Source organism: Chaetomium tenue (genome assembly GCF_020726465.1).
Source record: "Chaetomium tenue strain MPI-SDFR-AT-0079 chromosome Unknown F5144scaffold_1, whole genome shotgun sequence".
In the NCBI taxonomy this organism is placed as follows: domain Eukaryota; kingdom Fungi; phylum Ascomycota; class Sordariomycetes; order Sordariales; family Chaetomiaceae; genus Chaetomium; species Chaetomium tenue.
This window is the reverse complement of record NW_027117329.1, coordinates 4,461,822-4,478,115: the sequence shown is the minus strand read 5'-3', so window position 1 is coordinate 4,478,115 and position 16,294 is coordinate 4,461,822. Positions and strand designations below refer to the sequence as shown.

The window sequence follows — 16,294 nt, the reverse complement described above, 5'->3', positions numbered from 1 at the left end:
GCCGACAGGGGAAAGGAAATCAGACCAAGAGCGGGCCCAGCCGTTGGCTCGCTTGCCATCTTTGGGCGAACATGTGCACTTGCCGAATTCCCGATTCCAGCAGATCTTACATCAACATCGAAGGCTTCGATTCGGCCAAAGCATCTCTTTTCCATGTCTGCGCTATGGAGTGCCCTTCAGTCCTCGTCGGTTTTAGCAATTAAATATGGGTATGGCCGGTTCACAAACCACCGGGGCTTATGTTGTTACTCGAATTTGCAGTTTCGGGGGGTTCCATCCGGTCTTGATTCTTTCTCGCATTTATCAAACGTTGTTGAGTCTTGACTAGAGCTAGCAGGCACTAAGTAATATCACGGTATTTTATCCAAGCATCATTGATAACAAAGTTAGTTTCGACACGCTTATATACCTATTTAAACATTTTAGATGCAAAAGCCAGCAACTCCTTGCTAGGAACGTTGTTATGTCTCCTGCTTGTTAAGTAGTTACTCACTTCCTAAACACCAACTCCCATCCACCCAAAACCTACCCAAGAACCACACGACCACAACCCCCTCACAACAAGCCATCCCCAAAAGCCCCCCTCGCCTCCTGTTCCAACACCCCCCTCCTCACCCGCCTCGCCTTCCACCCCACAAACCCCACCAGCACCACCCCGACCACCAGCCCCAGCACCAACAACAACACATTCACCGGCACCGGATCCCCCCCAAACCTCTTCTCAAACAACCAATCCAGCCCCTCCTGCGAAAAATTCAACACCCCAGCCAACGCAATCACCGCGCCATACACCGTCCCAAACGTCTCAAACCCAAACACCTTGGCCGCATAATCCGACACCGCCGTATAGTAAAACGGGCGATACAGCACAAACAGCACCACATTGGCGTAGCCGGCCCAGGGGGCGCGGGGCACGATGCCGAGGGCGCCGATGGCGGTGGCGACGGCGACGAGCACGGCGAGCACGGTGGGGGTGGCGGTGTGGTCGAGGACTAGGCCGATGAGCGGGATGGCCGCGATGCCACCGAGCGGGAGCGCGATGTCGAAGAAGTGGTTGAGTGCGATGGCTTGCGGGAGCGAGCCGAAGAGGGATTCGTATTGCGAGCGGATGGTGGCGACGAAGAAGTTGATGCGCGTCATTTGGACCACTGTGCGTTCTCTGTGTTAGTGGATGGGGGGAGTGAGAAGGGGAAGGGGTAAACAAGAAGGTGTGTACCGGTAAAAAGACAGATGAGGATGAACCAAGGCGATTTGATCTGCTCCCAGGCCGTATACCCGTGCATGACGCCCCAGACGCCCGAGATCTCGTTAATGTGCTCCTCGCGCTCCGTCTGCTCGTCCGCCATGGCCGGGCCGAGGACGGTGTGAATGCCCTCGATCACATCCACCCGGTGCTGGCGCTCCTCTTCCTGCAGCAGCGCCGTCTCCTCGTCCATCTGGTCGTCGTACGGCCCCTGGTCCGCGGCCGCCGCGTGCAGCGGCTCTTCGATTTCCTGGACCAGCTCGCCCACCGTCTTGTACGACTGCGCCGGCATGAGGGTGACCTGCAGCATGATAATAGCCACGGGGACGAGGAGATAGCCCATGAAGAAGCGCTGGTGGTTGAAGGCGCCGTCCGTCCGCTGGTACACAATGCGGTAGAGCAGGAACAGCGCGCTCGACGCGTCAAAGGCGCCGGTCAAGAGCGCGAGTATGAGGCCCGAGTGGCGGGGGAAGGCGTTCGACAACTGGAAGGACGAGATGTACGTAAAGGGGCCGCCCAGTGCCAGGCAGAGGTAGCCTAGCAACAGACCATCAAATTGCAGCTGCTTCTCAAACGCCATCAACAGCGTCCCGGCCGCAAGGAACAGGCTCCCTAGTAGACCACAAGCCCTAGGACCATAGTGATCGAGGATCGCCCCGATAGGCAAGGCAGCAACGTTGGTTGCCACGGCCGCGACGGTGAACATCAGGTTGAGGTGCAGGTCAACGCATGTGTCTTCGTCATCGGACAGCCTATCCGGGGCGGCGCATATGTGCCTGTAAGCCCCTTCCGCTTTTAGCACAGGCTTGATGGCGGCGTAGCCAAAAACGACCCCGGCCCCAAAGAAGCAGTAGACGACAGCGGCAGCTACTTGGACTATCTCAGTATTAGTGATTTGTTTTCTGAGAATGACTTCTGTACTATTGGCGGACTTACGCAACCGCTTCCACTTGGGGACTTTGAACGCCCCGACGGCGTGAAGCTGGTCAATGGTCGATGGAGGATCCCATACTGACGGGAGAGGGTTGAATGTTAGTTTGCGAGCACGCGTAGATGCATCGGAACTCCTCCTAGACCGGACATCGGTGGGAACGATGGTGAAGGTCTCGATGGATGAGACACGGTGTAACGACATGATAACTTTTTTTTAAGTACTAGACCAATAAACTACTAATAAAAAATAAGTTTAGAAGGCTATGAGCAAAGAAGAATAAGACTGCAATACTTCAGTGGGCCAGCGTGCTGTAAACCAACAATGGCGCTGACCGGCTCGGGGGTGGGTTCCGGTGACAGGGGCAATAACAAGGTTGGAGTGCAGGAACTTGGAAGAGCCAAAGACGGGAATTGATGCGTACTTTCCTGCAGGGCCGATGTGGTATTGAACCTGGCCGCCAACGAGGCAGGAAGGATCTAGAACTGCCGGGATACCAGGATACACGGGAAGTGAAGGCAGGTGAGTATATGGTATGATAAATTCTTTTGAAGAAAACTGCCCATCCCGTGAGATCCCTCAACACCACGGCTCGGTGTGTTGAGATAGAGTATGTATGTGCTTGCCCCTCGCCCACCTTTCCCCAAGCGGAATACGGGGCATTGATGCATCAAAGTTTGTTTGGGGCCACAAGCTCTGTACCTTGACTCGGAATTCACAATCGTCAAACTCTTTCCACCCTCCCAATGATGCGTCTACTCAACGCCGAGGACGATGATGCAATGTTAGAAATGCAGCTGACCTGCCGAGTCAGCCCCGCTGAGGGACGGCTGGTCCCGCCACTGGTGGGAGCCCCGCTTGCGCCCGGGCGGAGCAAAGTCCCCGAAGATCGGGATCCACATCGACGGGCTTCGGGGTAAGGTTTGTGGGTGTGGGCGGGTGGGTGTGTCTCGGACATTGGAATCCCTCTCACGCCGTTGATATGATCATAAAGGATGGAAACAAGCCCATGCCATTTCGCTTCATTGATTATTGATTCCAGGCTCCTTATAACCGACCAGACGCTTCATAGCTCCATGTCCTGCCCGAGCCCCTCCTCCTGAATCCGCCTCAACCCGCCATTCTTCTCATCATTCTCCTCCTTAAGTCTCGCCTCGACGTCATCCCGAATGGGGCCCAGGTCCGGCGGGATGATCGAGCTCTGCACGCTGGGCGCTTGCGCCACGAAGCGCAGCTGTTCCTGCACGTGGGTGATGATCTCGCGCAGGCGCTTGTCCGAGTTGCGGTTATGGCGCGGCTCGTTCAGGCTCTGCTCGAGCGAGGGGAACAGCGTGTCGTGGATGAAGTGCTCGCGCCACGGCGCATGATCTGGGATCGTCTCGGGGATCCGTGTGTCGGCGCCGATGGCGATGGCCGTCTCGTACGCCCACGCCCGCGCCACGTTGCGCGGCGTGTACCCGCCACCCCCGAACACGATCATGGGCAGGCCTAGGCTCTTGCAGTACCTCACGCACGCGCCGTGGCCCTGCACGCGCAAGTTGAACCGGCCTAGGCGGTCGCCCGCTAGTGAGTCGGCGCCGCACTGTAGGGCGATGGCGCTGGGCCGGTAACGCTCGTTGATGGAGCCGATGATGCTTTGGAAGAGCGTCTCGTACTGTTCGTCCGTGATGCCGTCCTGTAACGGTACGTTGATAGCGTGGTGCGCTCCCGGGTTGTGTTCGCTCTTGGGTCCGTTGTCCTCGAGTCCGCCTGTGCCGGGAAAGAAGGTTTCCGGGTGATACTTATGGAACGAGACAGTCATGACGCGGTCTGTCGAAAAAAAGGCCTCCTCGACGCCATCGCCGTGGTGCACGTCAATGTCGATATATAGTACGCGTGGGTGAGTGCGTAGTAACTGCAAGATGGCGAGCACAATGTCGTTGATGTAGCAGAAACCCGACGCCTCCCTCCTCTTGGCGTGGTGCAGCCCACCTCCCCAGGCGATGGCGATGTCGGACTGTTTACTGGTAATCTTGCGCGCGGCATCGAGCGAGCAGCCAGCTGACATGGAGCAGTAGTTATAGAGCCCATGGAAGAGCGGGCAGTCACTTCCGCCAAGGTTGAACTTCACTTCCTTGCCGGGGTCCTCTATATCCTGCGGCTGGTCCTCTGGCGCTGCCGTCGCCAAGTAGTCAAGATACTCGCTCGAATGGAATGAATTGAGCTCCTCGTACGTCGCCTCCCGCGTCAAGTAGTTGTCCATGGCAAAGGGCATCCCGTACGACGTGACCAGGCTCTTGGTCAGCGTCAACCGCCACGGTTTCATGGGGTGCGTTTGCCCAAAGTGGTGCTTCTCCATCTCCGGCGTGGCGTGGTACGAGACGGTGTAGCCCTTCGGCCGGACGATGCCGTACTCCTGTGCCGCAAATTTCATCTTGTTGAAAAAGATGGCATTCTCACGGTCGTCGGCCTTGCCGAGTGGGAGGGCGTATTCTTCTACAACGGGTCCATCGCTTTCGATAATATGGGGAAGGTAATTCGGCTTTGGGGGCCTGTACCGGTAGGCGGAGGCATCCATAGCCGCACCCGAGACAGTTTATCAGGCTACGGCGTGCCTGAATATGAAACGCGCTCTTCTGGGATGCCGGGATTGAAGATGTTTTGGCTCTGGGATTGATGAGTTGCCGAGTTGCCCTTGAATAAGCTAAAGATACTTTTATTCGGCGCGCTGGGAGTATCTGTAGTTGATCCTCGGTACAAACCAAGGCTTTGAAACGAGTGAATGTAATGTAAGGATGAAACCTGGGTCGTCACTGTTAACTGTGCTGGCGAATAAATCGGTTGTTGATGGCGGGTCTCGGTGGTTGGAGCTGCATGGATTTGAATCTCGAATCGAAGACATGCACAAGCAAATGTCGTCTTCGATGTGGCCACCCACCCCCGGGCCTAATGTACGCTAATCTTAATTTGGCTAGCCCCATGCGTTCCCTGCACATCAGCCTTCCACAAAGCCCAGCCCCGCCGAGATTTTCAGGGCTTTGATTGGGGAGGCTGAGAACCGAACTTCTTCCGCTGTGAAACAAACGCGGGCTTCGGCGACAGGAAACAGCTATTCTTGCTTTGCTCTCCACAAGAATCCGGCCTCGCCTTCCCAGCGCGATTCTCATCAATTTCGCGCCAACTCTCTCAACCGACAGGGGTACGTGCTAGCCGGGGATCAGAAATTTCCCCTTTCGAGAGGTGAGCCTGTGGAATTCTCCTCTGTGAACCACATTTCTGCCGGACTTTTTTTTCTGAGCAGTGCTGCCCTGCGTCATCCACTGAGATCTTGGCTTCGTTCTTCCTGCGCTTCACGATCCACGTTCTTGGTTCTTCAACACTGCTTCCAAATAAAAAAGAAGAAAAAAAAGGCAAAAAAAAAAAAAGGAAACGATACACCGTGATTGTTATCCGATAAAGTTTCACACTCTATTATATCCTGCTTTCGGCATCCCGTGTTCCTCTGTTCTTATAGCAGCGCCCCAGTTGTCTCTTGAGCCGGGTAGACTTTGGAGTGGGGCAGTCTCTATCACAAGCTCCTAGTCCGGCTTCATAACGGGGTGCCACGAAGGCAGTGCATACGCCGGACGGCGCGTTAACAGCCATGCCTAGAGACGATTTATCCATCGACTTCGTCCGGAAGATGCCGCCGGTCGAAGCCGCCGATCCGGCGCTCGTCCTCGACGAGTATTTCAACAGAACCCAAAACTTCCCCGAGGAACTGCGCTTCGTGCAGGAGGAGATCGCAGAGAAGGACCGTCAATATAAGGAGTTAATACAGGAGATCGAAGATCGAGATGGGCGAATACAGAAGTGGATTAAGGCTCATGGTAGCCACCACCCGAACCCAAAAGAGGAGGAATACCGAACAACGATAAGGAAGAACTATGCGCAGGCAGAGCAGCTCTCGAACGAGAAGATCGCCCTAACACAGAAACTGCTACATAATATGGACAAGCACACCCGTCAGCTCGACATGCAGATCAAGATGCTCTACGACCGTGGCGAGCCCGGCTTTACCGACCCCGACGAACTCCCCTCTCTCATCCGCTCGAGCGCCGCGAACGGAACGACCGGGATCGGCGGCCCCCGAGGCGCTAATGGCACGACTCCCGCTACCTCGGCGCTCAACAACTTAGCAAGTGGCCCGCAGGTGCGGGCAGCCAACGCCCAGGTGCGCCATGCCCAAGCACAACAACACGGCTCGGCGTCCGCGCCAGCGACCCCGGCAGCGAGCATGATCATGAACCGCCAGGCGCGGGAGAGCTCGGCCGGCCCCGCAACTAAACGCATGCCCCGATCCAACAGCGGATTAGGCACCCTCCCAGCAACATCCAGCGGGCTTGCCCGCCACTCCTCCCTCGGACCGGGGACGCCCAAGGGGCACCAGACAGCCACCGGCGTTCAGCGCGCCGGTAGCGCTGGGCCGCGCGCCACATCCAAGGGCACCCTCGCGGGCGGGTCCCGTAAGGCCGGCACCCCGTCCAGCACCTCCGGTCGCAAGAAGGGGACCCCCGCGGTGGGCAGCACCATCAACAAATCCGGCCTGTCCCGCGTCAAGCGCGCCGCCAAGAACTCGCCCTCCTCGGCCGCCGAAAGCGAACTCTCCGACGCCGACTCGGCCAGCGACTCAGCCAGCGACACACGCACCGGCGGACGCGGCACGCCAGCCGCCTCCTTCTCGCGCTCCACCTCCAACCAAGCCGCCCTCCCCACCCCCTCCGGCGTCCGCGAGGCCAGCAATCCCCACCGCCGCACGCCCTCCGGCCCCAGCACAGCAGCCTCCAACCACCCACCCCACAGCGGCGGCAGCGGCAGCGGCAGCGGCGGCGGCGGTGGAGGCGGAGGCGGGGAGCGCCAGCACGGCACACGGCCCAGCCCCCACCCCCGCGGCGGCGGGGGCGGGGGCGGTGGGGTCAAGGACGAGGACGACCTGATGGACGTGGACGACGACGAGGCCGGGGACGACCGCAAGTACTGCTCGTGCCAGAACGTCAGCTTCGGCAACATGGTGGCGTGCGACAACGACCACTGCCCCTACGAGTGGTTCCACTGGGGCTGTGTCGGGCTCAAGAGCGAGCCCAACGGCACGTGGTACTGTCCCGAGTGTAGTGAGAAGCTGAGGAAGCGGTAGGTGGGTGGGTGGCCTGGTGGGTTGTTTGTTTGATTGCTTTGGGGTTTTTGTGACATGGTTTAGCTGGTCATGGTTATGGGTGGTGGTGGCGGATGGGGACGGGTTACAAGGGAATCGTTTTTATGGGGGCTGGTTTGTCGGGTTGACTGTTGTTGGACTGTCGATACCAACGGGCAGAACTGGAAGGGCGGCGTATCTAAGGACCGTATCTAGGGTCCACTCACCTCGTTATGGAATATCAATATGGTTTATAATTCTATCGTTTTGCTGGCTCCATTGCAAACCCGGTTCCTGCGGCTGGGCGGTTAAGGAGCGTAGCCGGTCGTGTCTTATGAGGATAAAGAGTCAATTAAGCTATGTGCTCAAAACATTGCCAAACGGATTGCGATCCTGTTGACAAGTCGGATCATAGCACGATATACTAAAGATGATTCAACTGCGCTTGATTGTCTCAACTACAAAATGTCTATTGGTGGTAGGTGGCAGGCGGCATCTCCCATCCACCCGTTACTCTGCCATCCGGCCGAGAGCCGGGCAGACGACGCCATACCGTCACATTAACCATCCCATTTTTCCACCTTCAAAAAGCGTATGCAAAGGCCGCAATATTATAACTTGTTCGGCACAACAAAGCAGAAGAACAAAACCCGTCCCTACGTGCCCGGAAAAAACACCCACGCTACGCTGGCCAGAGCGCCTTTAATGCTCAAGCAGGCGCAAGCTACCCTGGACAACCACGTTCTCGAGGATCGATCCGGGCGGGATGTCGATGGTCTGGCCCTCGGTGGCGACGATGATGACGGTACCCTTCAGGGTGACGCCACGCCCTAGGTTGACGGCGCCCGTGATTGTCAAGTGGTCGAGCTCGATGATCTTGGGAATGCTGGGAATACGCTTCTGGAAATCGGAGACCTTCTTAAAGTCACCGCCAAGCTTAATCAGCGGCGCATCGCCAAAGCGGTTCGCACTCATTTGGAGCTGGCCATGCTTAACCGTGTACAGATCCGACTTGACGAGCATCAGGTCGGAGCACGTCTTGACGGGCAGGAAGCGGCGACGGGGGACGTTGACACCGTGGGCGTTCTTGAAGTGCTTGATGGCGGCACCGACGGCGGTCTCGAGCTGCAGAATGCTAATGTCCGACTCGCCCTTCTTGTCGCCGGGGATCGTCTTGCCGTTGGGGATGATCTCCATCTCGAGCTCGTCGTTCTCCACGACGCGCTTGATGGCCTTCAGGTTCATCCAGATGTTGTTGGTGTTGAAGTACTTGAACTTCTTGATCGACTTGAACTCGTTGACGTGTTCCTTGGGAACCTGCGCAATTTCAAGCAGGCGCACACTGCCCTCGTAGTCGATGATGGTGCCACCCTTGACATCCGCCTTGGTCTTGTTGGTCAGCTCCATGATGTACTCGGCCTCGCTCTCGACCATGTGCTGCAGAATGCGGAGGTCAACCACGGCACCGAGGTTGTCTGCGTTAGAGAGGAAAATAATCTCGATGCCGCGGTCAAGCAGCTTGTCGAGAATGCCAGAGTTGTACAACGACTCGAAGACGTCACCGTGTCCGGGCGGGTACCAGTCGTGGACGGCCGAGTCGACCGACTTGGGCACGGGGAGGAGCGAGTCCTTGTAGATCCTGGGGTACCGGGACTGGTTGAAGGTGAGGACGTTCACGTTGTGGCCCTCGTACTTCTTGATGATGGCCGCGGTGTCTTCGTCCGTGTTGAACGAGTTCATGAGGAGAATGGGCACATTGGAGCCATATGTGCGGTTGAGGTACTCGACTTGACGGACCGACATGTCCAGGAAGGACATGCCATCACGGACTTCAATGACCGATTTGGGGCCGACGCAACCCATAGACGTTCCCAGGCCACCGTTGAGCTTCAGAACGGCAAGCTTGTTGAGGAAATTGACCGACTCGGAGTTGGCAAGGTCGTCATAGTCGACGACCTGGCCCTCGGCAGGCGGCGCGATGCGGTCCCATGAGCTGCAGTAATAAAACCTATCAGCCTCGTCCCGGCGTTTGGCGTGCAGCGCACTTACACTTCGTTGCCCTTAGCCTTGTCATTCAAGTACCGGCGGAAGAGCGAGAAAAAGTTGTCCATTTCGGTCTCGAACAACTGTGTATATTGTTAGACCGTGTCTCGCTCCGATTGCCGTATCCGTTTCGACTTGCCTTCTTCTCTCTCGGGTCCTTCACCGTCTCGGCCAGGTTTGTGAGCGCATTGCGCATTTGGGCGGCGGCGATGTTGGTCGAGGTGTTCTCGAAAGCCTGGGGGGAGTTGGTGGTTAGCCTGACATCATTGTCCCCAAAGTGCCAAGTCAGGAGAGGTGAGAATCAACATCGACACCCATGCCCGTCGCCCGTCGTCTGTACAGTCCCTCCGTTGCCATTATGATTCAATCAAAAAGGGGGGTTCTCCAAGCAAACATGCTTCGACGTAGGTCCCAGAGGCTGACTGCCAATGTCCTAGGGTTCTCTCAAGCATCTTAGGGTTAAGGACATCGGACCGGCCCGTCCCCTAGCTGCCATAGCTCATGAGGTCCCTTGAAAAGATCGGACGACGGCCGGTGCCCCACGTATCCAAGTTGTCCCTGTGACGAACATGCAATGCAAGGGAGCCAAGCCACCGCTCCGTGCCACCAGCAACACAGCTGCACGCTCGGCCCTCCATTCCACGATGCCTCGGTGGGCCAGAGAAACAGTGTTGGAATGGACAATAACTCCCCAAACAACCCCAACGGACAGACGACGGCCCAAAAAAGAGCTTAGGAATGTGTGTGTTTGGGACTCACCATGTGGGATCTTGTCTTGCCATGGTGCCTCTTGGCAAACTCGGCCTCGTCGCCGTTGCCAGGCTTGAGGTGGGAAGGCAGGGCACTCTTAATTGTTTGCGCCGCCATTTTTGCTGTGGTAGTTGTCGGGTAGGTTTCCACAAGGTTGAGAGTTGGTTGGAGGTTGAAGACAAAGTTCGGGCCCGGTCAACCACAAGAAGCGGAGTTCGGGTCGCGTTTGTACTCGAGGATCGTGAGACAAGTCTGGTGACAAGACACAAGTGCGAAGTGGGAAGGGGCTGTTTGACAGGATAAATTAGCCGATTGACGTAATGATGGGTTGGTAGGGAACCTTGTGGCCGAAGTGGGATCGACTGGATCAACCCCTCCTTCCTGTGGTGGAACTGCGAATGTAGCAATGATTTGGCAGAGCTCGGGTTGCGGGGCTTTGTTTGGAGGGGAAGCTCGAACACAGCTTGGCAATACTCACAATCTTGGTCGTCAAGGTTGCTGCAACAACTCGCGGTGTCTACTCAAAGAGGCGAGAGGAAACTCAAAATACAAGACTCGAGAGGAAACAAGGAGGGGAGGACGATGAGGTGAGAGAAAGGCGGTCGGGCAGCCCCAAAGGTTCCCGCCCCTGGGAATTGGATGCTTTTATCGTTTCCCACCGATCGCCAAAGCTCCCCTTGCCAGTCGTGTTAGTGGATCAGGTATTTCGGTTGCCGCTTGTCAAACCAGGATCAGACACAACAGCTGCCCTTTGGTGGCGCAGGTTGCCGTAATACGATCCCGTTGCAACGGTGCTTCAAACGGCGGATTATGATGTGTCGAGAAGACCCATGGCTTTCTATTGGCATTTTACTCATGAGTATCGTTTGCCGGGACCGATACGGCGTTGTAACAAGGGATACAAACAAACGATGCCTCAGCGGTATGCAACCCTCGAGCTGGACTCCAGCCGTCTCGCTCGGCAGGTTGCAGTGATTGTCGAGGATCGAGTGATTTATTCGCGGCAGGATGCCGGGTGGCAAACGCTCGCCTCTGCCACATGGAGGTTGTTCCAGGTTGCTTCTTCCATCCCACCTGAGCCTCCCCCTTGTGCCGCTGGGCATCAACTTTCGAGGTGCCAGGTCGAGAGACATGGGACGCTAACAGAGGCACCGACAAGCCCCTCCAAGCTTGGCCCAGACCTAGGAGACCCCCTGTTGAATAAAACCCGAAAGGCTACCTCATGCACTCAGCCCAACGCGACGGGAACTAAATAAATCACAAATGTGGCTCGCCATCATCACCCAAGGTCCACCACTTATTGACTGGGAAATTTGCGGTGTCTCTTTTGGGAATCAGGCGCTCCAATAATTCCTAGGTTGAGAAGCTGTTTTGTGTTCAGGTTCTGATTCTGATAAGTTGTTCGTAGCACCTGCCTCGCAAGTGGGAGGAGCTTGGCGTGGCTGCCAACAGGCAAATGCACACCTTCTGGCAGGAGCGACACTCGGGTTCGTTGGGAGGAAGGGACTGGTGGGCTCGGCCCTTCAGCTTCTTAGCGAAGACTTAGGTGTGGTCTCGCATCAACGTTGTATCCCAGGAAAAAATATCTCATCATCTCTCCTTTTCTTTCGGGCCTTGTTTCTTGCTTGCCGAGCTCCACCCCGCTTTGATTGATGCATCCACGCAGAGAATGAAAGTTGCCCGCACTGCCTCTGTGACGGGTCCCCCCGACATTTTACAAAAGTACGTTTGTTGCATTGCAGCAACGATCCGGACCGCCAGTTCAGGTGACCTGGCCCACGTGGGGAAAACGGGGAAGTTGCTTTGTCTTGTCCGAGTTGAAGATCAACTATGAGACACGGCAGGTACTCGGCACCTCCCGGGACACCTCAAACACTGAGCCGCATTCTCCCGTCTTCAAACATGGGGGATTCGATGGCAGCCGCTCTCCGCTAGCCATCTTCGTGTTAAATACTTGTTGAAAATTGGCCAAACAAAGGTACGCTAGCTTCGGGAGGGATAACTGTATGTAGTATAGCAACAAACCGCACCGTAACGTTTTTCATCGCATTTCAGCTGGCGTTGAACATGGAAGCATTGCCAAGAGCCGCCAGGGTTTTCAGGGACCCCTCGTTCGGACCACCACTTTTCGGATTGGCCAAGACGCCCGGCCCCACTCCGGCCGAGAATCCATCATCGCCCACCGCCATCGCCGGGCATCGAGTCGGTGAAGGTTGCCCTGAGCCGTTTCCGGCTGACGTCTCCGACTCACATCCCCGCCAATTATCTTACCGCTAAGTCTTGCATTGCATTGCAGCTGCCAACACATGTGTTGACCACCCGGGGAATATACACTGTCTCCATCGACTCTTCTTCAGACGAGCTACCCCTGAACCCGGGATTCTTAATCCGCGGCTAAAGTCCCATAACTACAACACTCGTCGTCGACACCGATCATCAAGGCCCATGGGCAGTTTTCCTAAGGATCTGCCGTACTGGCAGGTCAACATCCCCGATCATCTGAGGACCGCCGAGTGCCCCGACTTCCTTCGCAGCCTCACCGACAAGGATCGCGGTATTATTAGTACGCCGGACAGCGAATATGAGATCGACTCCTGGGCTGTGGTTCAGGGAAAGGTGGCACAGAACCGGCTTGAGCTTTTCCAACGGGTTCCATCCGAACTCCGCCGGTATCTGGGTTTTACATGGAAGCTCAGGCAAGATGATGGCAGCGTCATGAACTTCATTTTGACACAACGGCTGCGATGGACCATGCCGATCACGCCGAGGGGTCGTCCGTTTGAGCTTGACGACGACATTAGGGTGCTGAGGAATGACTGGCCTTATGGTATCGATAAGCGAATCGTGCACCTCGTCGTCTGGACCAAGTTTGCCCTTGAGGAGGACCCAGCGACGGGGGATCTGACCGACGCGGCACGGGCTGAGATCGACTCCTACGTTCGCAAGACGTTCTCCAAAATGCCCCCTAATCATGTTGGTTGCGCTGACTTCTATGGCTTCGTGGTGACGCTGACAGATAACAGGTCATTTGGTTCAAGAACTGGGCTTCGCTCAAGTCTGTAAAATCAGTGGAGCATTTTCACGTAATGCTGTTTGACCCAAACATGGAGTATGTGGATGAGATAACCAACGGCGACGTCCCTTTATGCGAGAAGGAATGAACCGGCGCCCTAGTTTTAGGATTACTCGTAGACGTTCCCAGCTGAGTAGACACATTAGAGCGAGACGAAGGTACATTATCGGGTCTACGATCTGCCTGCCGCCCTCTGCCTTTCGAGAGACTCCCACGTTGTCCGAACCTCCACGATGGGGCAGTCCGCCATCGGAACCGCGGTGGGCTTCTCCATCCGAATACAGACCTGCCAGCCGTCCTCCCTCCAGCGCGAAGCTAGAACAGCCTCTGCTAGATGGGCGCCCAGAGCCTCAAGCGTTTCGAAGGATGATGCGTCCATTGCCTAAAGTCCGTGTCAGCAATACATTTTCGGACGCGCTCGCCACGGGGGGTTGCAAGAGATGAACTCACCGCCACAACATCGCGCTCAATATCGGTATACGCATCCTCCCCCCTCGTAAACCCCTCGACCGTGACCGTCGCGATCACAAACTGCTTCGCCAGTCTCTCATTCGCATTCACCCCAACCAGCGTCGGCACTTTCAGCCGACTAACCTCCAACGCCATCGCCCTCCCCTCCATCCCGCCCTGTTCGGCAGCATTAAACACCGCGCTCGCCGTCAACCGCACCCCGTCCCCGAGAAGCGACGCCTTCGGCAGCGCCACGGTAACCGACAACAGCCGCACCTTACTCACATCCAAAAACGCCGCCGTAGCACTCCCATCCCGAACCCGCCCATCAAGCTCCAACCCGGTCAAATCCCCCCACACCCCCCCCAACACATCCCTCAGACTCCTCTCCCCCGCCTCCGCCTCCGCCTGCACCTCCCCCTCAAACCGCGCCACACTCCCCAACACCGCCTTACTCAACGTGCCATAATGCACCGTATCCTCCCCCAGCGCGTCGCGCGCCGACGCCGCCGCGAAGGGCGCGTGGAAGGCCACCTCGGCCGAGAGGGTGCAGGGCTGGGCCTTGCGCGCGCGGCCCCAGGCGTCGTGCCCCGCGTGCTGCAGGGGCGTGGTCGTGGTCAGGTTGCGGATGGAGACGGTTGCGGGGGGGTCGGGGGCCAGGGCGCGGAGGCGGGGGTGGGTTAGGAGGGGGGTGGTGGGCATGGTGGTGAGGGGTTTTGGGGGGTGGGGGTGGTGGTGGTTGTGGTTGTGGTGATTGTGGTTGTGGTGGTGGTTGTGCTGATTAGAAAGGCAAAGGTGTGTTGTTGATGGAAAGGGCTGTTTGTCAGAGAGTTGTGACTCGTTTGTTTTTTCTTTTTGAGCAGTTGCGAGGTCGGAGACTTGGAGGTTGTGTGACACGGGTAGCAGCTTGGATGGTGGGCCTCAAATGGACACAACACAATCAGGAGGATGACGGGAATAACGTCAAAAATAATGAGGATGAGTATGACGGTTTGGTTCACTCAATGGCAAGCGCCACAGCAGCTTCGGAAGCGGAGTTGGATGGGTCATGAAGAAGGGTGGGATACACGGCAAAAGTGAAGGTAACTGCTGGGTTAGGGTTGTTGGTGAAGGAATACTTTGGGGTGTTATTTCCACCACAACTTCTAGCGGCTAGTAGTTAGAAGCTAACAATCTCGTTTCTCTTGCCATTGTAACATAGTTGGACGATTTAATCTACATAGGCCAGCTCATTGGTGATAGCGTAAACTATACAAGTCTTGTACATATCGACATCAAGAAGTATCAAGAAGAACAGTCTCATTCGGTATCTAGGTAGGTACCCCTATCTTCTCGAGAAAGGCTGTAGCTGAGTACCCAGGCACAATACTATGATTTGCTGTGCTATTTTAAATGGTAATGGCTTTCTCAAACTGCGTTCTTCTACATGACAAGTACGGAAGAGGAATCATGGTTCTCTTCGGCCCGTACATTGTGTCTTAGTGATGATGGAGACGGCCGCCGCGGTTCACAAAAGCGTCGGCTGAGAAACCAAAAATACCTACTAAGAACTAACAGAGGAAGCTGTGAGCGTACTAGAAGATATACCCAGCCGGGTTCTTCTTCGAGCCGAGTCTAGTGTACCTCAAGTACACCTTAAGGTGAAGTGAGACCCAGGTACCTAGGTTTCCATCTGATCTCAGCCCAGACCACCCATCGCCCTTCACGCAGCACCTTCCCGGCACCATATATACCAGTTCCGCGCTCGCACTGTCACCGCCTCCTCCCAATTGAAGTCAAACACCGGTTTGGCTCAGCGGTATTGAGAGGAGGACTGGTTGGACACCAATCGAAAGAGGACCGGTTCGACTCCCCCTCGCGGCACAAAATCCTAATTTTCAGGATTTTCGTAGCCACCAACCTCCATTCGACCGGCGAATGGGGCTTGGTGGTGAGCTTTTTGGTTTTCTCTCCTACTTCGCTTTCATTTTTCTTTCTTTATTAATTCCACTCGCCCCGGGTTAGGGGAATTTGGGAGTTTGAAAAAGAAAAGAAAAAAAACCACCCATTGCCTCGGTCAAACTTACCTCTGAGTTAGCCAGCCTAATTGTTACTGAGGGAAGGAACGTAGGAGCAAGCCAAAGAAATTGCTGCGGCACCACCGCGGCAAAATCATGAGCACAATGGCATAAACTCACGTACCTAATTGACACCTTGGATAACGGCGACTTTTTCAACTCAACAGAGAGATTTCTGCCACCAGCAAGTCAAGTATAATATCGAACACCATTGCACCATGAACATAGGAGGAATCATAACCTACTCCTCATGTCGTCAAACCACAACGAGTTGGAAAGAGAGAGAGCAAAAGAAGAAACTTGAAGTCAGGGTGGGTACCTACTCATGTGCGGCAACACGGCAGCAATATATCGTTTAGGCGTGATAAGACTAACCCGCTGATATGATATTAGGCCGCCCAGGGTTGAAATGTGAGACGCAGGAGTACGAGAAAGGATCTGGTATTGATGCCACACGGTTGGTTGGGTGTGGACATGCAACCGACAACGATTTTGGGCCTTGTTATCGCCCCGTTGCCGACCCCTACATCGTTTGTGCTGCTATGGTTCTCGTATATCGGCACATGCTGACGTGTGTTGTCTTGAGTGTGCTCGCAGA

The 16,294-nt window shown here is 55.9% G+C and overlaps 7 protein-coding genes across 7 annotated transcripts; 3 read left to right on the top strand and 4 right to left on the bottom strand.

The window, feature by feature from the left end:
* Positions 1-276: 276 nt before the first annotated feature.
* On the bottom strand, positions 277-2,515 carry F5144DRAFT_58206 (major facilitator superfamily domain-containing protein). The gene is made up of 3 exons (XM_066789468.1): positions 2,180-2,515; positions 1,217-2,119; positions 277-1,148 (listed from the first exon to the last, which is right to left on the bottom strand). Exons 1-3 carry the CDS (start codon positions 2,376-2,378, stop codon positions 556-558), a joined length of 1,695 nt encoding a protein of 564 aa, XP_066649026.1. The 5' UTR covers positions 2,379-2,515; the 3' UTR covers positions 277-555.
* A 527-nt stretch (positions 2,516-3,042) lies between these two features.
* On the bottom strand, positions 3,043-4,839 carry F5144DRAFT_58191 (uncharacterized protein). Its single transcript, XM_066789455.1, has one exon. The coding sequence runs from the start codon at positions 4,729-4,731 to the stop codon at positions 3,241-3,243; it is 1,491 nt and encodes a 496-aa protein (XP_066649025.1). The 5' UTR covers positions 4,732-4,839; the 3' UTR covers positions 3,043-3,240.
* Positions 4,840-5,696: 857 nt separating this feature from the next.
* Positions 5,697-7,651, top strand: F5144DRAFT_57983 (inhibitor of growth proteins N-terminal histone-binding-domain-containing protein). Its single transcript, XM_066789343.1, has one exon. It carries the CDS (start codon positions 5,797-5,799, stop codon positions 7,324-7,326), a length of 1,530 nt encoding a protein of 509 aa, XP_066649024.1. The 5' UTR covers positions 5,697-5,796; the 3' UTR covers positions 7,327-7,651.
* A 1-nt stretch (position 7,652) lies between these two features.
* Positions 7,653-10,685, bottom strand: F5144DRAFT_57997 (UTP--glucose-1-phosphate uridylyltransferase-domain-containing protein). The gene is made up of 5 exons (XM_066789346.1): positions 10,595-10,685; positions 10,126-10,403; positions 9,506-9,601; positions 9,373-9,449; positions 7,653-9,316 (listed from the first exon to the last, which is right to left on the bottom strand). Exons 2-5 carry the CDS (start codon positions 10,231-10,233, stop codon positions 8,026-8,028), a joined length of 1,572 nt encoding a protein of 523 aa, XP_066649023.1. The 5' UTR covers positions 10,234-10,403; positions 10,595-10,685; the 3' UTR covers positions 7,653-8,025.
* Positions 10,686-11,027: 342 nt separating this feature from the next.
* F5144DRAFT_589145 (uncharacterized protein) lies at positions 11,028-11,372 on the top strand (the record flags this gene model as incomplete). Its single annotated transcript, XM_066790005.1, has 1 exon — positions 11,028-11,372. One exon carries the CDS (start codon positions 11,028-11,030, stop codon positions 11,370-11,372), a length of 345 nt encoding a protein of 114 aa, XP_066649022.1.
* A 1,105-nt stretch (positions 11,373-12,477) lies between these two features.
* On the top strand, positions 12,478-13,398 carry F5144DRAFT_58092 (uncharacterized protein). Its single transcript, XM_066789403.1, has 2 exons — positions 12,478-13,089; positions 13,140-13,398. The coding sequence occupies exons 1-2, from the start codon at positions 12,562-12,564 to the stop codon at positions 13,275-13,277; spliced, it is 666 nt and encodes a 221-aa protein (XP_066649021.1). The 5' UTR covers positions 12,478-12,561; the 3' UTR covers positions 13,278-13,398.
* On the bottom strand, positions 13,362-14,341 carry F5144DRAFT_598154 (uncharacterized protein; the record flags this gene model as incomplete). Its single annotated transcript, XM_066790917.1, has 2 exons — positions 13,362-13,571; positions 13,640-14,341. The coding sequence occupies 2 exons, from the start codon at positions 14,339-14,341 to the stop codon at positions 13,362-13,364; spliced, it is 912 nt and encodes a 303-aa protein (XP_066649020.1).
* Between the last annotated feature and the right edge of the window lie 1,953 nt (positions 14,342-16,294).